The 25,791-nt window shown below is 40.5% G+C and overlaps 1 protein-coding gene across 5 annotated transcripts in view; it reads left to right on the top strand.

Moving 5' to 3' along the window:
- Positions 1-23,380, top strand: part of pdlim2 (PDZ and LIM domain 2 (mystique)) — a 34,172-nt gene extending 10,792 nt beyond the window's left edge. For 4 of the 5 annotated variants that reach the window (XM_005457429.4, XM_003452627.5, XM_005457426.4 and 1 more), the window contains 7 exons: positions 2,292-2,355; positions 2,783-2,934; positions 4,014-4,077; positions 14,866-14,978; positions 19,972-20,120; positions 20,769-20,880; positions 22,193-23,380. In XM_005457429.4, coding sequence (XP_005457486.1) covers positions 2,292-2,355; positions 2,783-2,934; positions 4,014-4,077; positions 14,866-14,978; positions 19,972-20,120; positions 20,769-20,880; positions 22,193-22,385 — 847 coding nt within the window. In that variant the 3' untranslated portion in view covers positions 22,386-23,380. The remainder of the gene's footprint in view (positions 1-2,291; positions 2,356-2,782; positions 2,935-4,013; positions 4,078-14,865; positions 14,979-19,971; positions 20,121-20,768; positions 20,881-22,192) is intronic. The other variant, XM_005457427.4, reaches the window with a different exon arrangement.
- The last annotated feature ends 2,411 nt before the right edge of the window (positions 23,381-25,791 follow it).

Genomic DNA, 25,791 nt, shown 5'->3' on the forward strand with positions numbered 1-25,791 from the left:
GAGATTCTCCTTGTTTGGATGATGGGAGTTGGGAACTAAGAAAAACCTTTCCCTTCAGTCGGATTTGCTCTTGGCTTGATTAAAGATCCTCCCTAAAGTATTATTTGTTGTCACAGCTACCTTCCGATCATATTTTCTTTTTAACTTTTTAATCTCTGTTATTACACACACACACACACACACACACACACACACACACACACACACACACACACACACACACACACACACACACACACACTCTCTTGCACCACATACTTCCTTTCTGGATGTCCTATGTCCATGTGAGTGAATTTTTCCCGTCTGACCTCATGTCTCCTGCCAAGCCAGAAACAACAGTAATTCTCCTTCGCTGCCCAAGACAGTGCCACTCTGTCTGTTAGCTGTCAGTGGTTACACCAAAGCTTCTGTTTTTAATTTTACTCATTTAGCACTTCAGCTCTTTGACTTGTGTTCAGATGAGCTCTCTTGAGGATGGTAATTGAGTGGCACAAGTCTTTAATGTTTAATGAGTTCTTTTCTTAGCTGAGAGCACTCTCCTTCCAGTTTAGCGTCTGGTTGGCAGTTTGCACTCATCAAACCAGCAGTGATGTGGGTGCCCACTGAAGGAAGCTGGCATCAGTCTGTAATCAGAAGTTTTGTTTTTAGCTGTGCCTGATGTTTTATACTGAGATAGTGGTTTATTGTTGGTCAGTTAAACATCAGATTAATCCCAGACATAGCTAACTGAATATGTTTTCAACTGAAAAAGTAGCTACCCCATTTCAAATTTGATCCTTAAAACTTTATACATTTCTTTTTTTTTCCCCTGGATGATGTTGACCCTCCCCTTCATGGAGTTAGTTTTTAGAGCACCTCTTGCTTTATTGTGCAGTAGTTTTCATCTGATTTCCTGCTTCTTCTTTTTTTTAAGTAAAAATGATAAATAAGTAAATCCAGGTTGTATGCCAGATTTATATATTTACCCTTTTCCCTATAAAATAAATAATGTGATATCAACACACAAAAATCAGTTTTTGTTTATTGCCGGTTTGAATCCTTTTCAAATCTAGTTGTAGATGAAGTGTTTTTGGTTCATTTTCTCAGAGTGGTATTCCAAAAATTCACATTTTGAATTTCCAGATGTGAAGGCTATTGTCAGGACAGGGTTTCGGATGCTGATTTTGGGTCAGTTTTACATCTCTGTGGTTCAGAATCACACATTGTTACCACTAATAATTGTTCTGTAAAGAAGACCTGTTAACCAAGAGCATTGGTTACAGCCTAAATACTCATCTGACTTCTCACCGTCCGTAGGCCACAGCTTCCTCTGATGTTTGATATACATGTTACAAAGTGGAAGTAATGAGTTTTTCAGGCCTACAATATTAATATCCTTCCTATGGGAAGAAATGTCTTACAGGGACTGGATCAGTTTTTGTCTTCTTGCCATCTCTTCTCCACACAGTATGTGGAGCCAGAGCCACTAGAGGTGTGTTTCTGGGTGATTTACCACAGGCATCCAGGCCTTCCTGTGTGCCTCATTACCTCAAGCTCAAGCAAGAGGCAGGCAGCTTCTGGCCCTGCAGCCAGGGGGGCATTGTGTGTTTGCATTGGCGCTTCCACTACCCACATTTTCCCCTCCAGCTTCAGTGATAGACTTTCTCATAATGTATCTTCTGTTCAAGAAAGAAAAACAACAGTTGAAAAGCTGCAGAGAGATCAAGAGAATATTTTGTAAAGAAGGCTCTGCAGTAATCTTAAAGATTGACGGCAACATAATGGTGGACACTTGGCAGCGCACTGACACATTTTTAAAAAAAAAATTTTTTTAACTGATTATTTCTCATTGCTTTGGCTCTTTCTCGATCGAAATCAATTTTTTTTTCTCCATGTTTGTTGGAGAATGAAAGTTGGCAGTCCTATATAAAGTTGCACGATATCCCATGTTGATGCTGTTCCTGTATCATTATAATAAAGTTGGTCTGGATCAGCATTGCAACAGATCATGGATGTCAATGCATTCAGTTAACAGGTAATTCTTGGCTGATGCTACCAACATGAGTAATCATAAAATAGTCATTATACTGGAGAAATTAATCAAGAAAACACTGGAAATGTTTACAATTTGTAAGGGAGTTTTATGTAAACAAAGACATTTTTCTTTTTTCCCCACTTTACAAAGTTATGGCATCACAACATTGGTCACTTGCAATAAACCAACATTATTATGATGATGCAGGAATGCAGCAACATAAGTTGATCAGATACACCTATAAAGTCATTTGATCCGCTGTTCTCTCCCTTTCAAGACCTGAAACTCCCGGCCTTGGACAAACCAACGGCACTCCTGAACAGCTCATTGGACGTTTCAAGGTCAGTGCTGAAGCTACGGAGAACTTCAACATATTTGATGTCCCGCAATCAAAGCAAATTATTTAATCTTCGTTTTTTTTCTGTATATTCAAGTCATGTTGGTTTATTTGTAAAAATGTAAACGTACCTTGACAGTATACATGCATCGCACATCTGTTTACAAGTCTGTTTATTTTCTGTCCACAAATAGTCATAAAACCTTATACCATTTTTAGTACCTGTATTTTACTGCGGTTATATTGGGCCTTAGAGCTCGTCAAACAATATGCAGTGATAGTAAAGATGACGTGTTTTTGTGGTGACATTTCTCACAAGTACCTCTGTTGATCCTTTTACAGCTTGCATGGCCGAAACAGAGGATTAAAGATCAAGTCATGATCAGAGTCTAATGTAGTAACGTTTTTCTGATGTGATGTATTTTTTTTAGGACACAGTAAAACTGAATCAAGATGAGAATCAAAACTATAGAGAGTACACCATCTCCAGCCCTGTGTCACGATCTCCAGGACCGTACTCAACAGATCGTCCTGCCAGCCCCGATACAAGGATGGAGAAGGTGACACCAACCATCAACAAGAGGTAATGCCCTCATGCTTTTCAAATCACTGTGATACTTTATGTTTAAGCAAGTCCACTTTTCCTTTTGTGGCACATACGGTTCCATCTAATACTTTTTGACATGCAAAGTTGTGTAGTTTAAAGAATTCTCTGCAGAGAAACATGAGTTACAGTTTTCTCCTGTAACATTAGAGACACAAAAAAGCATTTCCCTAAGCGTTAGCGGTCTAAAAAAGGAGATTTTGAGAGCTCGACATTTCAGGTGTATGTTTTTTTTGTTGGTGTGTTTTTTGTTTTTTTTTCTTTCCAAAAATCCAACCATTCACTTCCTAAATAGGCTTGTATCTGGACAAAAAGTCTGCAGCAAGTGGTCTCTTGACCCCACAACAGGCAAGCCAATAGGTATGGGAATAACAGAGAAAGTGGAGCCATGGGATTGTGCTGTAGTAACAAAGGATATGCACAGGATATCACATTCCTCCGTTTGCATTCATGTTAACAAAAGGCAGAATGTGGAACATTCACCGCGGTTTTGTCTGCGCTCGAACGTTTGTTGAACAACCTTTAATAGGCCATATTTCAAACTAGACTTCCTCCCTTGCATGCACTGGTAAAGCTTGATTTAAGTGTTAATATAATTACAATTCTTACCTTTTTTTTTTTTTGTTTGTTTGTTTTGGGGGGTTTTTGCCTCATAAGCTATTAAATCTGTATTTTGTAATGTAGTCCTATTGATTTATTAAATACAATAAACTCTTTGCCACAGTAACTTGTAATGTGTATAAGGAAATAAAGTGCATAGATCATTCACAACAGTCATAAAAAAACAATATAACCAGGGTGAGATGGTCATATAGGTTATGATATTATTATGATATTATTAGCCTTTTTGAGGCAGCGGGAACTATGAAGCCACAATAATATCACAATAGCGTAATACATACTGAGATAATAAAGGTGCCATGTGCTACAGTACAATATATTCAGTACAGAAGAATCTCTGACGACTGACGCGTGTCTCTGTGTGAATTGTGGCCAACCTAAAAGCATAAGTGCTTATGACTGACATCTTTTTTTCTTTTTTCATCCATATGTTACAGTTTTCAGCTGCGCTCAAGGTCACCAGAGGAGAGAAATACGAGGCTGTCAGGACTCGTGTCACAGGTTGGTTGAAGTGTTTTTGTTGAAGGTTTTCAGCAGTCTGCCTTACACATAAGAGTTATTCACTTTTGTTCAGTCATTCTTTTTTCGACCTTGCAAATAATGAAGCAGAATTTCTGTAATAAATAGCACTTAATTAGATGGAGACAGTGGTTGCTAAGTAACTTAAAATTACTGTCTTCAAAACACAGTTTGTGGGTGTCCTTTTTTGTTTTACGGTATTTGTGAGTCAGAATCATTATTTGCGTGTCCAGGCTTGAAAGCCATAGATTTTCCTGGACTGTCATTCATCTGTAGCTGCAGTTTTAGGCTGCAGTTCACACAGACAGTACAGCTGAAGATTTTTGTCCATTGTGTATTACTGTGTGGAGAGTATTTATTTTGACTGGGCTACTCCAGTCCGCTAGAATGACTTATCTGAAGCCTCAGCCTTCCCATTTGAATTGTTTGTTTCTGATGCCACAGAAGGTGGCCTTGAATAGGTTTGCGGACAGTGTACTAACTGTGCACTTAACAGTAAAGGCAGGAAACTGATAAGGTTTGGCATTTTTATAGCAGGGTGTGTATAAACTACAAAGGTCACCATTCAAAATATCTGGCATTAAGATGAACAACCGTCTGGAGCTGCTTCATTCAAAGCCTCGGCCAAGCCTGGGCTATTGCTTGCCATCAGAACAATGGCCATAACCTTTAGTTGTCAAAAATGGAGACTTATTAATCTCAATAGGCTGTAAGATATGGAGAGACGTAAAACACAGACTTGGGGTTATCTGTAAGTATGCTGTGTCCATTCCCCATTCCAGCAACAGAACCAAAACAGGGGGACTCGAGCGTCTGGAAAGACTTCAGTGAAGTAAAGAAAGAAAATGTTGTGGGAAAGTTCATCATAAGCTATTTCAGCTATGCCTCCGTACTTAGTTACATGCATGGGTCCCACTGAAGACGAAACATGTGAAATGACAGAACAGGAAAAAACATTCAAGACCTTTTGTAGTGCCACAAGGAATTCCATCCATTTTTATAACTCTGGACATTACATAAAGTTAGATAAATATGCAGAGGTTTGAACTTCAAAACATTGGAGCATTCCTCCTGAGAGGCAGCTGCGTGAGGCAGTCCAGTTTAAAGGTTTTCCTTCAAGTTTGAGATTCTTCGTCACTTCCTTGAAGGCCAGTGGCTCATGTTGGGGTACTCTTGGTTGTTTACACACCAGGAGAACCACTCTAGCTAATATCTAGCTAATATCAATTTAGTGTAACTAATTTTGACCACTGAATTCCACAGTTTGCTACAGTTAACTGATACGAGGTTAAAGCTTTAATAATTCCTAAAAACACTGTAGGCTACTTTGACCTATTGGTTCACTTTATTTTTGGGGGGGGGGCGCATTTACAACCATGTTCTAAAACTGACTGTGGAGTTCCACTGTGGTGACCTGAAAACCATGGTGCAGCAAACTGGAAGTTGGCTTGCCCCAAAACACATTAGGAACTGTATTGTGGCTCAAAGCTCCATTGGCAAGCTCTTAGGAATGAACACACGCCTGTTGGGACAGCCTCACATGTTTGTGGTATTCATGGAGTCGCCCATTCTTCTTAACATTTTTAAAAATCATAATTCCTCTCATTTTTCTTCATTTGGACTCTGTATTGTCTGACTTCCTCTTGGAGCCTTTTCTTGGTTATTTTTAACCATTTGTTGAGTATCTCTGAATTAAATCAGTCTCAGGAAAGAGAGTTTTGGGTTTTGGCTGACCCCAAGAGATTTCTATCCCGGTTTTAAAGTAGTGATGAGCCTCCCACTGCAGTGCTGTGATTAGTGAGTGGAGTTCTTTCAGAGTGCTTGATGGTGAGATGGCTTGGAAGAGTTCTGCCATGGGTACATTGTGCATTATGTTGCTTGCGCTGGCAGGAACTCAGCATCCCATTGAGCGCTGAGATGTGGAGCCTCTGTGTCAAGGGCCTCTGTCCTGACTGAGAGGTGCAGAGTGCTGCTGTATCAGGTGATCAACTTCACTGAAAAGCTCCTAAAAGGCTTTTCCACCCCTGATTTGGCTCCCTGAGAGCAGAGAGAGTGGGATGCGCAACAGGATCCGCCATTTTCCAGGGTGTTGGATATCCTGAGAAAAAGCCTGTATACAATAGTGGCTGTGATGGCCTGGTGTTGCTTTTTCCCTTGTGTCACAAGGCATACTGTTGTGTGATGAAACTCAAATGGATGGGGGCTGGGGTATGGGGTGGAGTTCAGTGGACACCAGAGAGCCTGCTGACACTCGCAGACTGTACTTAAGTCATGTCACTCTAAGGAGAAACTAATCAGCACACAGCCATGTCTTTTGGTTGGAGTTTAGACCACCTGTGATAACAGACAGACCACGTGTATGACAGAATCGAAAGATTTAAATGGATGTTTAACCCAATAATACCAATTCTACCACATATCATATTTGAGACCTCTACACAAGTGGGGATATTTTTTTTTCCTGATGCACTAGAATTATCTGCAAATTATTTCATGCTTCAGTCTTTATAAGGTTAAAAACAGACATTTTAGTAGATTTATATTTACTACATTGCTGCTTCTACCTCTACTTTTATACCAACTTAGCTTGTGGTGGATATGAACTATAGAGTTCATATTTATCAGTGGCTCATATTTATCAATCAAGAATACTTCAGGACGTGGAGGGACTGGGAATTGAACTCACAAATCATTGACTGTATTACAAACTGCCTTTTGAAGTCACAGTCGTGACAAAAGAGCTAAATGCACGGTGCATCCTAGATTACTGGAATCTGGACATAAGCTTGTTTCTGAACTGCTCGGCCACTGTCATGATTCAGAGCATCTGTTTATATCATCATGAAGTGACCACAATGGGATCTCTGTTGCACTGATCAGAGCCAAAACCAAACTGCTCTTCATGAGACATGACCCGTCACTCGACCATTAAGACTAGGCTCCGTGTCTGGGTTTGCAGTTTCTGCACTTTGAGGTTCCTGAGGGTTGCCTTAGTGGGCTGTCCGATCCTGTGCTGGGACAGTGAGGTTGCTTTATAAATATCCTCAGTAGTGTAAGATGGGCAGCTACAGCCGGGCAACACACCGTTTTGTGCCAGCGCTGGCCAAACTTTTCCTCTCGATTCTAAATTTGGTGGAGTGGCCTTGGCCATATGACGTGTCACGGAGCTCTTTATCTAAAGATGTAGCTGTCAATCTCCACATCCTCTATTTCATACATTACTGTCCATTGTTCTCCTCACAGGAGGATAGCCGTCACAGAAGAAGAAGGCGTTGTGCTTCGTTATTCTAAATTGAGGGCAAAACTGTGCTCATCAAATTGGAGCAGGAAAAACAACTTGGCATTCAGGAATGGTCCCAAGTTTATGTTTAATGGTGTCAAAATATAAACCTTTATAGACACAGTTGGATGAAAATTGAAGTAATTAAAGTATCAAAGAGGCTGGGAACTTAAGGAAAATTCAGCTCACCAGAAATGGCCACTCCTCCATTACTAAATACAAATATACATATTATATAGATGATGATGATGATGATGATGATGGCTTGGAATGATGCACTTTCTCAGATCTGATGTGAGTGGGCCTCTTGTTTGGTTTGGCTTGCTGGTGCTGTGCTAAGCCAAGCCAGTGTCTGGGGAGCAGTGCTGGCTGCATGGTCACGGTGGAGGGATGTTTTCTTCTCTGCACAGTGAGCTCTGTGACTGGGCAGTGTGAGGCCCTTTCACGTGGACCCATAGCCGTTAAGCTCGGGGTCCATTGTGGCCTCTCCGTGGGCAGCATGCCTCTCGTCATCCCCTCTGATTGATCAGCACAGCTGTTTTTCTTTCCCCTGGAATGGAAAAGCAAACTGGGACACTTTTGATTCCCTGAGCTTTGCAGGCCTCCGGGTGCACTCATGGGGATAGATGGCCCTGAAAGTTTTATGGAGAACTGTTGGCTGGGAGAGATGGATCTTTTTAACGAGTTGTTGGTGTTTACGAAGGTGGTTGAGCATAATGTCAACATTCCTAAAGTTGTTGTCAAGGGAATGACATGAATAACTGCCCCTTTATATGTTGGTGCCAACAAAAATAGACATGTTAGCATATATTTTTGTAGTTTTACACAGTACAGCACCCACATTTTAGTGTAGTGATTACCAGGGGTGGATTGGGTGATCATGAATCATAACTGTTAGGCTGCTGAAATGACATGTGGAGAGTAACTCTTCTGCACTGACATACCATAAATGCTGACATTTTAGATTTATGGTCTATAGTCATTTGTGGACATTCCTGTTGAAATATATGTGGCAGTTTTCCATTACTATATAGAGCACTCCAGTATTCAGTACAGTTGGTTTAAATCTGCGTGAAATGTGAGAGTGGAACATATTGTTGTGATTCTGTGAGACTACTTACAGTTAGAGCTCTGTTATCTTTGTGGGAGGAACTGTAAAAAAATAAACTGCAAAATTTATAAAAATTTGATCGGCAGTCATGTTTACATTCAGCTTGTCTTGACTCTTACTGTAATCCCACCACACACTTTTTTTCTTTTTTCTTTTTTGGCACATGTGAAGAGAGTCATCTCGCCAACCATGAATTGGAAGTCCAGTGATTTTTAGTCCAACCATAATGAACTCCAGATGTCTAATGAGCTTGATATGCTGATTCAGTTGGAGCCTTGTGGGGAATTTTATAGGGATAAAAATGTGTTGCTCATAACACCGTTTGTGTATAAAACACTATGCAGACATATTATTGACCCATTCAGTTTTGGTAGCAGTGTCAGTGAGTGTCTCTCTCAAGCCACCTACACTAGAGATCTTACTTCGTTACTTTTAGCTTCAGGAATAATTTGTTTATTAAACTAAAACTGCAGCACTTAATAACTGTTTCATGATCTGTTTCTGTCAAGCATGTTTTGAAGCACCCAGTATGCTCATCCATTCAGAGGTGTATCAGAATAATGCTCATTCGATATCCAATGTTTCTTGGCAGTACAAATAGCAGTATGGCAGTATAAAACCTTTCTTTTCTTTCCAAGCTCCTTAGACTTTATAGGAGACTGAGAAAAATGAGCTTGACTTGTAAAGAATTGCACGCTGCAGCATAGACTGGAGTCCCGTAAGACTTTTGCATCAGTATTTTGGAAAAACAAAACCGAACATCAAGTTAGCATGCATTTAGATTAAAAAGAAAATTACCTTTAAGTCTTAATCGTCTTAAATTATATGCACAGGTATAGTCTCAGCACATTGTTTTAGTCATATCATTATTGGAACCAGGACTGTAATCGGAGATGTAAGACCTTTCATAATGCAGGAGCAGTCGGACATGAGCCAATAAAATAGGTACAGAATGTTAATTACATGATTTTTTTTTTGATTTTTTTTTTGATCCAAAAAGATGTCCTGTGTTTAACCATGTATTGTGTTTTATTTGTAACAGAATGTGTACACAGTAATGCACCATTGCTCAGACATAATTACAAGGCAGGGATCTATCAGTAACAGTGGATAACGAGTAGGTTACTCTTCGCCTCAGGCCTTTGCTCAGGACCTCCACCAGTGCCCACTGCTGGATAGGAAAAAACCTACACAGCTCTGATTATTACCAAGCCCAGAATGTCTGGTGTCCCCCGCCTCATTGTAGTGCAGCACTCATGTCTGAGGTGGAGACAGTGAATGAGCAGTTACAGCACTTTCTTACAGCATCAACTATCTTCCCAAAATATGAGCTCCTCTAGGCATCACTCCTATGTGCTGCTGGCCAGTGCCCTGTAATTGAAGCTGCAGGGTGGTAATGATGATGCACAGTGGCTTGGTTGGAGCCAGACTGAAGACTCCTCTGCTGGCACTGTCCCCAGTGTTTCCCATGGGTCTTTATCTGAAACAGCTGCCCTGACTTTATTTTGGCATTTTATGCTTGTTGTGTCTAAAATGGACAAACACTTGATGTGTTTAGAACTATTTTTGTTCTTTTGTAACAATTTTTATAATGCACTAAGGTTTTATCTCTAGTATTGGTAAATGAATACGTCATATTTATAGTTGCCCATAGTTTTGTTTTGCAGAGATCAGCCACAACAGTAAAATTACCTGCTTTCTAGTGGGTTGATTACTGCTATGTGCCAAAACAACTCTGATCACATATTAGGAGTATATAAAAGTCTTTCAAAGATGGATGTAGCCACTGCAGTGTCTCAGGCGTTTTTGGATTCTGCATTTTGAATCTTCAATTAGTGTTTTGGCTGCTGCTGTGTTTTTTCTGTTTTTTGTTTTCTTTTTTGGAGACAGACATTACCACCACACAGGCCAGGCCAAGCCCAACATACCAGTTGCCAACCATCTTGCCAGAGAAAAATATTTATTTCCTAACTGGTGGGTTGCTGTAGGTTATTGGTAGTTACTGTGAAATGGATTGGTGAAGGCCTAGAGATCAGTCAGCGGCTAGAGAGAATTGTGTATTCTTTGACCGGTTGGCAGAGGTTGCAAATGTTACAAACACCCACAAATTACTTGCCGATCAGTAAACCTGATCAGTTAAAGTTGCGACTTTTGAAGTGTGTTGGTTGGGAAAGGGGAAAGAACAGTGTCCATTTCTGGTTTTCGCCAAACTTGTTTTAGTTTCACTACAGCAAAAAACTACAGGCGGCCACAATATTGATTTCACTTGGTGACGGGGGTGATCGTGGCTCAAGAGTTGGCTGTTCGTCTTGTAATCGGAAGGTTGCCGGTTCAAGCCCTGGCTCAGACAGTCTCGGTCGTTGTGTCCTTGGGCAAGACACTTCACCCGTTGCCTACTAGTGGTGGTCAGAGGGCCCGGTGGCGCCAGTGTCCGGCAGCCTCGCCTCTGTCAGTGCGCCCCAGGGCAGCTGTGGCTACAATGTAGCTTGCCATCACCAGTGTGTGAATGGGTGAATGAATGTAGTGTAAAGCGCTTTGGGGTCCTTAGGGACTGAGTAAAGCGCTCTACAAATACAGGCCATTTACCATTTTTTTGGTGACATCCAGCAACCTCCAGCAACTGCTTGCCAACTGTCTGGGGAATACACATCTATGTAGTGACATGAGGGTCATCAAGCCTGTGTGACTGAGGCCTAAGCTCTTAGCTAGTGCTATGAACCTGGTTTAAACTTTGGATGGGTACAATCCACAGATATATGTGTATGCTGAATATTCCTAACTAACATTACTAATAAACGTTTGCCAATGCACCTAGAAGAGTCTCGAAAAAAAACACAATCATAGGATGCTGGCAGCAGATCCTTTGGGTCTTGTGGGTTGCCAGTTTGGCCATTCATAGACTGGCTTGGATCAGGTGCACCTGTCAGAAGAGGTTCTGACCAACAGATCTCCATCTGAACAAGGCTGGAGAACTTTTTTGTGTTGTGCATGTTCTAGTTGAGACCACTTGTGTCACTTAATAGTTTGTGGTTATGCTTTATGTGAAAGAACATTAAGGTGAATGGTACTTGCCAAGGTAACATCCACATGAATGCCAAGACTAAAGAATATAGGTTTTAATATGTGAGTTTCTGGGGCACCAGTGTTTGTATTTTTACATGTTAAAATCAAGCTGAATCCCATAAATGTCGGGTCAGTTTTTGCTGACGCACAAGGGTCTTCTCTGTTTCTTTCCCCGAGCATGCTGGGATAGGCTCCAGCCCCCTCTCCCCTGGCATGGAAGATGTGAGTGTATAAAATGGATGAACGATGAAAATAAACAGCAGGTTTCAGCACAACCTTAAGCTGCCATGTTTTCCACAGTAAGACAAATGTGGCCCTCCATCTTACTGCTGCAAAGGGCCACATCACACATAAAGTTAGAGATTTTAAAATCAAGACATTTTAAATGCTAGAGTTTATTTTGTTTTGTGTTAGTATTGGCTGTTTGGGCATTATATTAAATATCATAGAACTTCAAGCATGAAAAATGGTTAACACTGAAATGGAAAAAGCACAGAAAAACCCAAATTCTGAAACCTTGCATGTTACTTTGGCAAAAAAGATTGTTTGTGTTGGACCAATGGGAAGTGGATATCCAATCTGTTCTCCAGGCAGATTTTGTCTCTGTGCATTTCTATGTACAAACACACCATAATAAGCTAAACAGTACACCTAAAGAGGATATATAGTGCTCAGTAGCTTGATATGTTATTTTAAATGCAGTAAAGCATTCCAGCAACTTGCCCTAATGATCTTGGGATTGTTGACTATGAACTCCTGATTACAGTTCAGTGCAGCTTTAATCAGAGCTTCCTCTTCTTGCCAGCCACAGGAACCACAAAAAATTGGCTGATGATATTCTCCACTGGCCTCTTCCATCTGTGACCATTCTCTCATCCAAGAAAGAAAATAGGCTTTCCTCAGCTCACCCGTGTCTCTCCTTGAGTTTTCTAGTACATGAAACATGGGGGCATTGTTGGCACTCTCATGATGCAGTTCCCCAAATGCACTGTAGAACTGAGATCACTGTGTGTAATGGTTCAAAGGCTTAAGATGCAACAGTGATGATCTGGAACAAAGAATATGCAGGAAGCATTGGTTAAGGCTTTGCTAGTCATGCAGCAGTCACCGCTATAAAATTCTGGCACTGGATGCTGCAGGATTGTGGTGATGGGAGAACTGCTCTGGTTGTGCAGACAAAGTTTTTTTGAACTTTCTAAGGTCAAGCTCAGTCACAGCTGCATATTCCCTGTCACAGTGGAGCGCATGTGTTTTTTCTTTATCCCTTTTGTTTTTCTTTACTTCATTGCATTCCTCTTGAGTCTCAGAGCCGAGCTGAGATTTTTATCCCTAAATTCTTATGATGTTGGAATCCACGAAGATCCACATTCAGTAGCTAGACACTTATGTAACATATATTTGGTTTGTATTAGTATAGATTCATCAGCACGTAGTCCTTGGCTTCACTAGGTCTTTAAGAAAGAATCTATACATATTCCTTCAGTATATTCCCTCGAGGTTTGCTCAAAGAAAGAGAGCATGGATGTCTCTATTCGTGCATAGTGATAGTATGAAATATATGATGTTCTGAGCCTCTGCCTTTTGTGGTGGGTTTATCCTGGGAGGAATCATGGGGAGCCATCCCAGTGATCATTTCTGGTAAAGGCTTCCTGGCATCCGCCACTAATCTACCCACTCACTAAGGAAAAAGAGCAGGAAAATTGGACTCAATTGAGAACAGAGACATTGTTCAAAGAGTTTCTGAATTGGAAGCGGGTGCTGGCATTGGGCACACAAATCTTCGACTCCATCCATGCTATTTGTTCAGTACTGAGCTCTTGCATCAGCTCCAGCTTGACTTTCAGATGTGTGCTGGTTCAAAAGGTTGGGTGGAGCCACTTTGCTGTGAAGCCCATGTAACACTTGTGCCAGCTGGTGACATTTGAGGAAGGAAAAAGAATCGGTGAGCTTTATTGCAAAAGCAGTGCTCTTGGGTTGTCTATGGGCTTTGCGATTTCCAGCACAAGATCTCCTGCACTGTGCACAGGCATGTAATGAAGTAACAGCTTTGTTTCACAAGTAAACTTCAGTATGATTATTGCAGTATATGTGATCAACAAGTATGACCCCACCCACTGCCAATTAATCTGAGCTGTGCCAAGTAGTCATGAGGACTTGTGTTCAGCTTAAGTTTAAAATACCATTATTGAAAAGACAGCAGTGACATAACTGCCAGGTTTCTTTTTGCCACTGGTTGGCTAGTCCATTATCCTTGTTGAATGATATTTACCAGGAAATAGTCGGACCACATGAAACACGTGTACTGCACTAAATCATAATTAAGCTTTCAGCTTCCAAGTTCAGGATTGGGAAATATAATATGGCATTTTGATGATTCCTTCTTAACTCTTTACTGCATTTTTTTTTTTTTTTTCCTGAGCTAAACTAAGATGCTGAGGAATGAATTTCAGGAGTTTTTTTTTTTTTTCTTTTTTTTTCTTTTTTTTTTTTTTTAGCCCATACTGTTAGAGTAAAGATGGATAAATCTATCTTTAACTTAACGGTGGAACTGGTGGATCACCTGTAGGTACTTAGCGCCCTCTTCTGTCAAAAGTCAAATATTTCTCACTTGACTAAGATTCACAATTTCAGTATTTGTACTCTAAGTTTTCATTTTGACTGATTTGTGTGATGCTGCTCTTTAACTACAGTAACTACAGATGAATAATTATCAGGTTTGCACTGCATCTGGAACCTATTAAAGTACAAGCTGGCTCTGAGTTTGTCTTCAAACCAATTTTCCAGTTAGTACCAAACACCTGTTGCTACACCATCAGTCATCTATCAGCTGTGGGAGTGGAGCACACCTAAGACTGTACATGATTATCAAGATGAAACGATGTTAATTTAGCATGCTGAGATTGAAATGGATCAGCAGGAACAACCAGTAAAAGGAATGTTGGAGTGACTCATGCTGTCAAAACCTTGACAGTGCAGTGAATCACATTAAACAATGCAAGCATGGAGCTTATTTGGTACTTGAAACTGAAACATTTGACTAAAATCCGATGAAGGCTTCAATCAGATCTCGCCTTGTTTGATCTTGACTGAATGTGTCTTTCATAACAGTCAGATATACCTTTATTTCAGGTTTTCATATTTAGAGTTTCCGGAAATATGGGCGAACTGCCTTCAATCCCAAAACACTCCTTGGTGGAGGAGCTCTTCAGAATCTCACCCACTGAATTCCTGTCTCTGAATGGAGCAAAACACTTGGTGTGTCTCTTACGTTTAAATTGCATCATTTCATACATTTTTGCTCTCTCCTCCTCCACAGGACGTCTCGCCTTCAGACTACAGAAACAACTCTGTGTCCAACAGAACTCCACCAGGACGCTTCTCACCCCAAAGTCCCACTGAGCGTGACGTACCAGTGTCACCTCATCTCAGGTAAATGTTACCCTTTTACTCCGACATAATTAAAAGCTACTTTTGACTGCTCCTATATACACACAGGCTCACCACACCAAATGGATTGTTCTCTTTTTCTGAGAGGAAACCGGGGCTCTTTCACTTTTTTAGGTTTAAAATTTAGGTGCATGCTCAAAGGAAAAACCTGACTTGGTTTATGGTGGCTGTGTTAAGCCGTGGTTGGCATTTTGTGGCCACAGTTGGGAGTTAACTTGGTCAACTTTGTGGGAACATTCTGTCTTTAAGTATGAAAATTATGTTAATCATGTGTTATGGCCTTCACAGTTCCCAACTTTTAATGCAGTTGGGAATCTCCTGGCTTTGTGTAAACAGTGCTTCCACCACATCCATAACCAAGATGTTCTGGAGGAACGTGGAGGCAAAACATTTTACATCAGCAGTTGGTTGACGATGGCTTTTCCTTTGATTTGATTCTCTGGTATTTCTTTCACATGATGGTCTCGATATCCAACTAATCTAGATCCCCTTTCGAGGACAATGCACAACAGAACCTAAAACTTTAACATGTATTACAGCGCAAGTTTGTTTCCTGTCTAATTGGAGTATACACAGTTTCAATGCAGTAATTTAGTGCCACCTATAGGCCTGTAGAGGCTACACCTGCACATTCCACCATCACCTGGTGCCTCATTTATAGCTGCAAACATGACATGAAAGTGGGTACTCACAGACCATGCACACACGTATTTAGAAAGGTTGGAAAACTACTAAAGCAGGTGGTAATCATCAAACTTCTTTATTATTAGATTTTTATATAGCGATTTATATTTACATTTGTGATCCTTCTCAAATTTTGTACTTTATCAAAGAAATAATTACATCCGAATTATAATAACAATTAAGGCTATTGGCACTACACTGTGTTAGTAGTAAGACACTTATTATTACTCCTACAGAAGTGAAAATAGTTTTATCTGGTTGCATCAGTGATCTCATCTAGAAACATTCTTTCAGTTTCTCAGTTGTTTCCTCCTTTTAAAATCTCTTTCAAAATGCAGATTAACTGAGAAATCTGCCAAACCAGTTCCTTCATTTAGAGTAAAACAGTCGGCTTGTAAATCTACTGATATTGTCCAGGTGGTTCTTGGTGCTTACTGCTTTTTGCAGAAACATTTGGAGTCAAATGAACCTTTGGGAAACACCTCATCACCTCCCTCAGCAACACTTTAGTTTCTTGTTTCCTGCCTCACCCTCTCTGGTTAGGTGATGTAGCTGTAATTTGATTCCGTTCCCAGTGTGCAGGTGCTGCCCTCCTAAGCATTGTTTGGAATATTTGTTGTCCCAGAAGAAATTGGTGTTTTCACTTCAGTCTCTCACACAATCCTTTCTGTCAGCACTCTCCGCTGGAGAACCTGGTGGCTGTTTTTTCTTTCCCCTCCTCAGTGCACGATAGTTGACTTTGGACTTTAGACCCAAGTCCAGCTGGTCTAACCATAGCTAGTGACGTGTCAGCAGCTGTAGTCATACCCTTCCCAAAAAAGATTGATTTTTACTTCTCCCCCTAATTGGCCCCCAGTCTAGAGCTTGCACAGAAAGTCTCTCCCTGCTCTTTCCAGCCAATCACAGACTTCCTAACACCCATTTTCCCACCCCTTCATGATGCATGGCCAATGAGTTTCAGCTAAGGGCACACCTTTCAGTCACTCTTGCATTTTCTGTGCCGTCTGGTTTAGATAGAGGTGTGTGCTCATCTGCTTGTGTGTCAATATTGTTTGTTCTTTTGTATGTTGGTATGTTTGCTGAGTTGCTCTAGCACTGTTAAAAGGATAAGGACTTTAGCTGGAGTTGTTCTTCCCCACTTTTTTCACTCTCTTTCTCTCTTTTTTTCTTTTTGAGGTGAGTCTCGTTATCTTATGTTTTGCTGTTTTTAATTCCTTCTGTTCATATGTTTTGACTTTGGTTTAGATATTGTACTTCAAGGAAACCAGTTCAGAAATATGGCTGGAATTTAGCTTTGTGATCTTAGATGTTTCGACTACATGCAGCTATGCCTTGGGTCTCATTGTTGCTCGCATGAGCCAAGTCTGGATACAGAAACCAGCAGCACATTTGTCTTGGCCACTGATATATACATGTGAGAACATTGGAAAGCGCAATTCCCAAGAGTTTTGTGGAATTAGATTTAAAAGTGATAGTTGTTTTAATGTGCTTGCACTAATAATCTGTGTGCTTGACTGCTTGTTCAGATGCACGTTATTTTCTCTGACCATAAGTCTTGTTATTTGTATTCTTTTACCTAGACTTTCCATTTGTTTTGAGATAGCATGTCATGAGGGATGGTGAGGGAAAGGAAAAGGGGAAATGGCTTGCTTAGGGTGGAGCTGAGCATGTGGAAAACTTGGAGAGGTCTGAGAGGTCTGTTTTCAATTTGAACCATGTTCACTGATGCAGAAGAAAGGGTCTGAGCATTTGTTTCATTCACATACTTGTTGCTATGTCTGTTTGCCCTTGTTTGTTGCAGCCATGTTCACTAAGTGGGAAATGGGCTTTGCATACACAGAAATATAGCTTATGAAAACTCTCTGAACATTTAAAACCATTACTCATCTTTGCAGCTGGACAGTGAACCTGAACCTAAAACCCAAGAAATCAGGACTGTTTCCTTTTTCACTGACCATGTCTGAAACTTTGCCTCAACCCAATTCCAGTTTAACAAAGTTGTCTAGTCTCATAATTTGAATTATCAGTCACGCAAACTGATTTGTTTTTTAAAAGCAACACAGTCACAGATTTCTCATCTTAAAACAGCTTTAAACTCATAATAATTGAATGTATAGAGTCAGGCTACATGGAGTTAAAAGGAGAAAAAATGTTACAAATCTGCCAAAACCCAGCAACACACTAACTGTAATGTTGTTGTACAAAAAAAATAAAAAGGCTATATAGGTTAACATCTGTATGTTAAATCACAACAGTGTTGAATGAAGTTGAGGGCTTTGTCTTCACACCACAGGTGTCAGTTAAAGCGTAAATATCTTGGCATTTAGTTGCAGGTGACAACAAGTGGGACAGTCAGTCACGTTGGGTTATTCAAGCTGACAAAATGGCTCCTATTCGAAGTAATCAAATCACACCTAGTCTGAACAGTATGTACCTGGCTGACTGGTTCCACATGACTGAAAACACTCCCTCCAGACAAATGCAGATACAGGAACAAAATTTTGTGTCTTACCAATGGTTCTGTCAATCTACATTTTAGCGCATGGGTTTCCTCAGCTTGGGTTGCTTGGAAGACGGAGCTTTTATCTGTTAAATAATAATCATTCAGCTCACAGTGTCTAATCCCCTTTGATGAAAGCTTCTGCTCCCCTCCTGCCCCTAACCTGAAGCTGAAGTTGCACAAATGCAGAGTTTGAAGTAAATATTTATGCCTGTGTACCAGCGACAACAGTGGCTGGAGGCATCATGTGTTTGAGTTGTCAGTCTGCATGTACGTGCAGCCCGTTCTCATGAACATGATATGTCAGGGTCACCTCGAGGGATTTTATAAAAAATTGGCACAGGTTTGAAGTTGACCTCAGGGCCAGTGCGGCTTGTCGAAACACGTTTTTAACCACAACTCAAGAATTCATGGGCTAATTTCACAAGTTTCTGATGGGATAAAATGATGTGATGACATTTCATTTTGAAATGGCCAAAGGTCACGGCTTCACATATAGAGACACGCAACTGCGAGATCTCATGTTTCTTGGCTGTTGGAGAGGCTTTTGAATCAACTTTGTACTTGGTGCTGTTATTTTGTGCCATAGATTGTGTAATGCACAAGCCTCTCTTATTACTACTTTGTTAACTGGTTTTAACCAATCAGAAGTTTTCTAAAAAAACAAAGCCACTTTTCCTTAAGCTCTTTTTTGTTTTTCTTTAAGGATTTTAGATTTGAGATCTGGCTTTCTCTGTTAGCCTTTTGCCCTCCTTGTTTCTGCCTTGTAGCTGTTTGCGGAGTTAAAACAGCAAAGTGTGGTGTTACTGGTGGAGCAGGTTGAGCATTAGTTTGATATTGTTTAAATTCTTGTACAGAGTTGTTATTAATGTAGAAATAAACATGCCATTTTATATTGAAATCATACCAGATCGTACTTGTATGGCTTTTCTTAGCATCAACTAGTAATTTACCAAGAACTGTCCTGAAATAACAGTAATGCCCTGATCAATAAATTCAACAGTTCCCACTGGAATATCGTATTTTAAATTTTGATGAGAGGGGAGACTTCTCTGGTTTGGTCTGGGTGTTGTCTCTAATATTGTACAGTGTTGGAGCTGTTGAAGCAGTTGTTGAAAGTACCTGCTAATATAAAATGATTTAGGAACAAATATAGCAGAAATCTCATAAATCAGATAAGTTGTTTTACCATTTTAGATTAGATAAAAGAACGCTGTTCTGAGTAAAAGCTAAGTTCAAACTTAGATGGGCCTCTTAGTTGGCTCTTTACAAACACACTTCTGGTAAAGCTGCAAATGCATGTGATGAGTTGCAAATGTGTGTGGAGAGAGTTACCCTTAACTCAAAGCTTTGATTTGCCCTGAGCTTATTCTCACAGGCTCGTGCGTCCTGCTCTGCCTGCACTCCGTCAGAGTGTAATACAGCAAACATTCATAATGAGCAGCACTCTGTTTCAATTACTATAAAAACATACTTTTACATCTACATAGAGGAACCAACTGATATCCGATAAAGTTTGCCTTCTGCCTGCAAAACTGCAGCCAAAACACACAACGCACACTTATGCAAATCGCAACACGCCGAAGTGCAGCAAAAGTCAAATGTACAAAAGAGAGCCGGAAGGGGCCGGCTTTGAGTTATTATTGGTGACTTGGTTTTATATCCATCTATTCAGTCATAATACATAAACTTTAATCCTTTAATATCACCGTGTCATACACATTTATAATTTTTTTTAATCATATATAAATTAATAGATCATATACTGATTATTATTGGTTTGTTTTACAGCAGTCCCAGTTCTGATTTTGCCATGCAGAGGTTCGACACAGACTCAGAGGTGTACAAGATGATCCAGGAGAACAGGGAGTCCCGCAATCCACCTCGTCAATCCAACACCTTTAAGATGCTGCAAGAGGTCCTGGAGGCTGATGAAAAAGGTGAGACACTCATTCATTCAAAGGGCATCCATTATAGACAAAAGTGCACATTGTTTCATAAATATAAGAGTGTGTGTATGTTAGAACACACAAAGTGGCAGTAGGTATTGGTTGAGCACAAAAGGGCTTTGTGACTGCAGAGATTTTATCCATGTGGACTGGCTGCTTTGAGACTTATTTTCTGCATCTGTCAGCTATATCAAGTACTTTCTAATTTACTTCCTCTCCTGTTTCTGTTTGCTGCCCACGTCTCCATCTTGAAGCCATCCTTGACAAATGTGCATCATGCAGAACCATATGCACTTCCATATGTTTGTCATGAGAAGCGCAACTCTGCAGTGTGTGGGTCATAAAAATGTTATCATGGAATACATCTGTCCGATTCCCCTTTGGCTTTGATCTTTGGCAGTGAAAATAAATCCAGATAGTGATAACATTCTTTCATGACGTGATAATGGCCAGTATTTGGAAATTTCATATAGCGTGTCCCATAGGCGACGACCTTGTGATGACAGTTACCGGAAACATAAACAAGCTGCGCTGACAGAGGACAGTGAAGACAAACAGAGTGCTGATGTGTTGAGCAGTGAGACGCAGCGTGTCAAAACTTCATCATGAGCAACTCTGTTTGTGTGTGTTTTTCTCCAGAGGCAGCTCTGAGGTTTCCAGGAAATCTTTCACCAAATGCCCCCAAAGCAACCACATCAGTGGGAGGAACCAGCAAATACCACACCTGCGAGAGGTGTGATACCAAAATTGTGTAAGTCTGTGGTCACCTGCAGTTACATGCTTAATTGGATAACATAGCCGTCGATATAAGAATATATTTGTGTTTTAGACTCAGAAGATTTGATGCTGGTTTGTTTTACTTATAAATCTGCAAACGATGCTACACAATTACAAAACAGGATTTTCTTGTGTTTTTAAAATGTATAAATACTTCAGTTTACACAAGGATTCAGATCCTTTAACATAACCTTCACACTTGAGCTGTGGTACATGAGACTTCTAGACCGGTCAGCCCAACCAGATTGAGCTATTATGGACAAAGGGTGTTTGCCTTGGTGACGAGAGTCAGACTTCCGCTCCCCTCTTACCCGCACCACTCAGTCCTTTATGGTAGAGTGACCGAAGAGAACGGGTTCCTCAACGAAAGACAGAAGACACTGTGCTTATAGTTCAAAAGCAAAATACTCAGGTCTTAATGAACAAAGATTCGTGTGTGTGTGTGTGTGTGTGTGTGTGTGTGTAAAGGAACGCGGTACTGAAAACATCCATACTGTCAAACATGTAAATAGCAGCATCATGTTGTGGTCATATTTATCTGGAACTGGAAGCTTAGTCAGGATAGAGAAGTGTGTACATGACAAATACAAAATCCTTTTCTGGAGTGAATTCTTATTTATTTTTGTTCTTTTTTTTTTTTATTTATTTAAAGCTTCATGTGTTTCCAGAATTATATTACTTAATCATTATCAGATTATCATAAAGATGTATATGAGATCAGGATATGAGTTGCTGTGAAACTCTTGAATCACCCATCAAAACTCTGATTTTAAATTATCTGACCTCCAATTTGATTCATACTCTGAAGGCCATGAGCCTCTTAACATGACCAGAATGAACTGGTGAAACTGAAATATGTGAATGAGTGCTGCTGGTTTACCTTTTGGTGCACAACACTGGAAGAACACAAAAGTAGCTTTGGGAATAACACCCCCCACCCCCCACCCCCCTTCGAATTGAAATATGTGCTAAGAACCAAGCACTGGGGTGTCTGACTGCTTATGTAAATTACCTACTTCAATTTATTACTTATAATTTTCTCTGTTTTGCTCTGCCATTGTGGTCTGCTATATAAATTTTTGTGGGGAAAAAATAATAGACTAAATTTCAAATGGAGTCTGAAACATCAATTGTAGACAGTTTAAGAGGGTCTATTAACTGTTGCACTGAAAATCGTAATTTAAGAAAATTTTTGTTTCAGGATGGTGTTTTTGTGCTGATCGTTGAAACTCACCATTCGATCATGTCTGTTTTCTTGGTGCCTGATTGAACTCCTCTCTCCGCAGCTCACAGGCCGTGCGCATCAGCGACGATCGATTCCGCCACCCCGAGTGCTACACGTGCACAGATTGCGGTCTTAACCTGAGTATGCGAGGTCACTTTTGGATTGGAGATGTGATGTACTGTGAGAAGCACGCCAAAGAAAGGTACCAGGGCCCGGGCAGCTCCCCCCAAGCCACCGTGTCCCCTCACCACTGAGTCTGCCACTCCACCCCTGCCTCACTGTGGACACAGAGGGCCGCCTGTTTGGCTTAAATATCCACCTCATCTGACTGAGTTTTAGATCTTGGGAAGATACAGGGAGGTGGAGATGAATCAACAATATGGTCGAGGATGCTCTTTTCTGATCACATTTAACCATACTTTGCAGTAATATGATACACTTTGTTGCCTTCTTTGTAAATGTATGAGAAATGGGGCTTTGTTTTTCTTTTCTTTCGTATTTTTTATTTTTTTTAATTAACCAGCCTCCGTGCCGTCTTTAGGATATTCTTAGGCCTAATGATTCACAGCTGCCATGGACTCAAGCCACATCACATTACACTAAGGCCAGATTTACAAATCACCACTGCTTTGGACAAACTCAACAGGGCTGACTCTGAGGATCAGGATCTTCATTTAAATTTTCTGCTGACACAGTGGGATCCAAAGCAAACCTACACTGCATGCCTTTTTAAAAAAATGTAATGCACACAGATAGTGCTGTGTGGGTGTGTATGTATGCATGCTTTTTCATGCAGGGGTGTGGCGGCTTCTTCAGGCCTTCCCTTCATCTGTGGGTGTGTGTGTGTGGGTGTGTGTGCACATGTGAGAGTGAGAGGCAGAAAGGAAGAAGGGAAAAGGTGTTCACACTGTTACAAACACAGGAGTTTGCAAATTTAGTATCAGGCCAAAAGCCCCTGAGTTTTTCTGTATTTCTTTTGTAATCTGAATTTATAAATAATGAGGGGATTTTTTTGTGGCTGTTTTTGTTACCTTTTGAGGGACTAGAGTTTCATTTAATATGCAAATATTTTTGATGTTTGTGATTGAAATGTATTCTATAATGTAGATCACTTAAAATGCATAATGTATGCACAGGACATATAGTGTGAAAAGAATCGATGATGCTACACTTACGGCAGTACTCAGAGATGCACTATAATGTTCACATTTCATGTGGCACTTAATAAATTCGCACAACCTGAAGCTTCCTCAGCGATAATAACTGTTTTGCAGTTGTGTGTACCAAAATGTGTGTGTGTGTGTGTGTGTGTATGCGATGTTTTCCTGATGTGTTATTGTTTCTTTAATGTAACTATGTCTGCCAATTTGAAACATTTATTCTTCCCATATTAACACCAGAAAGAGTTTCGTCAAAAGTAGCACAGAAAAGAGTTTAACTTCTGCTGTAAGCTGGTTCTTTACCGCACATTTTTGAATGTAGAACAAGGTCTGTGACATACACAAACTGCACACATCTCTCTGTAGTAGAAGTTGTACAGAAAGGTGCATTTTTGCATATTTATTATTCCACATTTTATATCGCACACAATCTAGGGATTATTTTTGTCATTATATTTAATTGTTTTACTAGTGGCTCCATAGTGCAGTGCCAGTAAAAGATCTGTGGTTCATCCCGGGGGGGGGGGGGGGGGGTGTCAGAAGGGGCATCCAGATTAAAAATCTGCCAACATGCTTTGTGAATAACAGACCAGCCAAAAAAAGGAACCTCGAAAGGTAGTTTGGATCCTTTTATTATCCCACAAGCATATCTGCCATCCACGTCTTGTAATTGAATGAGCCATACAAAGTTGTTGGGAGACCCACCACTATGACAAGAGATGTCTGATATTATTATGCCTCACATGAGGGAGAGTTATGACGTGCATTGCCTTTGAGGGTGTGTAATGACTGTGTAATTCACGTTCCTGACCAACAGACGGCAGTATTACTGCAGTTTCAGATGCGCTTTTTATGAACTTATGAAAGCGATAAAACTCAAATTACACATGGATTAAGATTTTAAACTCCGTTATAAAATCTTTGCGCAGGATTAGAAACAAAATATGGACATGACAACTGATTCATTTCGTGGAGAAATCTGATGGTAGGTTTATATAAACAAGCGGGGGGGGGAGCATAGGCGAGTGTACTATGATTTCACTTACTAGGCAATTATAGTATTGATTTCTGCATTATTTATGGACCAGAAGTTATTAGATCATTATACAACGACTACAAAAATAAACCTTCATTTTTGCAGCATTATATTGGATTAAATGCTAAATTACTTGAAAGACTTCTGATAAACGGCACCGCATCATTTGAGAACACCTCAAAAATGTAGAACCAAAGAGCGCAATGTTCTCATAAAGTGTTAAATAAAACCATTCACCCAGGAAATGTACAGAAGTGGAGAAGTGACTGCGTGTGCTGCGGATCTCACCACTAGATGTCATGAGCTCCTCGAGAAACACCCAGCAGGTCGCCTGACGTCTGTTTCCCGGCTGGAAGTTTTCTTTTGTTTATCCATTGGCAGAAATCCGGACTTTTTGCCTGAAACTCAGCAGTCAGTGGGTCTGGTTTCTCTAATTGTGCTGAAAACCCCATTGTTTTACATGTTTATCTACCAGTGTGGGATTTGGAGAAGACGACCGACATACAAAACCATCTCCCATCCTTCGTCACACATCCCCAAAAAGCTTGTATAGCATCAGCCATAATCGACACTGAGGCACAATCTCAACCCTATAAATTTTTGGGCTTTTTTAGCCTCCAACCTTCTCTGTTTTCCACCTTCGTGATGTTCTCCCCCTTTCTCAATAACTCCACCTGGAATGGAGTCCAGATGTGGAACAGGGAAGAAGGAGAGACTTGCTTGCTAAGCTATAAGGAGCAGGGGGGAGAGACTGTGGAGTACATAGAGAGAAAATGTTGGACCGACATTAAAGTTTGTCTGGATGCCATTAAGTACAATTTGATGTAATGTGCAGTTTGGGACGTGACATTTTAAAATGGAAACTGTGCTCTCCAGATGAGAGAGATCTGGGCCTTGTGAAGCTGGATGGGGGTGTTGTACTTGAAGCCTTATTTAACGGCTTGGATAAACAGCCCTCTGTTTCATTGCTGAGCAGGCGCCCATCTACTCCTTGTGCTTTCTTTCAATAATTGCACCGGCTTTCTGAGCCCATTCCCGACGTACAGTATCATATACAGGAATAACAAACCAGGGGTCCACTGTGTGGGTCAGAGCACAGTGCGCCTTTATACTGCCAGGCTGCTTGCATGACTGAGGTGCCTGCAGTTTGGATATGTCGGTGAATACTTGTCAAGCCCAATTGCATAAAATCCCGTTTCAAAAGCTTTCCTCTTCACCTTCTCATATTTTGAAATGCTCTCCAGATTTGAATCGCCACGGTTTCCATCCTCCTGAGCCTCTCGTATATCAAAAGGTATTTTTAAAACTGAAATATTGTATTTTGGGAAGTTTCCATACACGCAGGGAGAAAAAAAGAGCAGCAGAGCCAGAGGAAGGATTCTTTTACTTTTAGGGGAGAAATGCAATGTTTCTGTAAAAAAAAATAAAATAAAAATGTATATATATATATAGATAGATAGATAG

This window comes from Oreochromis niloticus, linkage group LG12 (genome assembly GCF_001858045.2).
Source record: "Oreochromis niloticus isolate F11D_XX linkage group LG12, O_niloticus_UMD_NMBU, whole genome shotgun sequence".
NCBI classification, from domain to species: Eukaryota; Metazoa; Chordata; class Actinopteri; order Cichliformes; family Cichlidae; genus Oreochromis; species Oreochromis niloticus.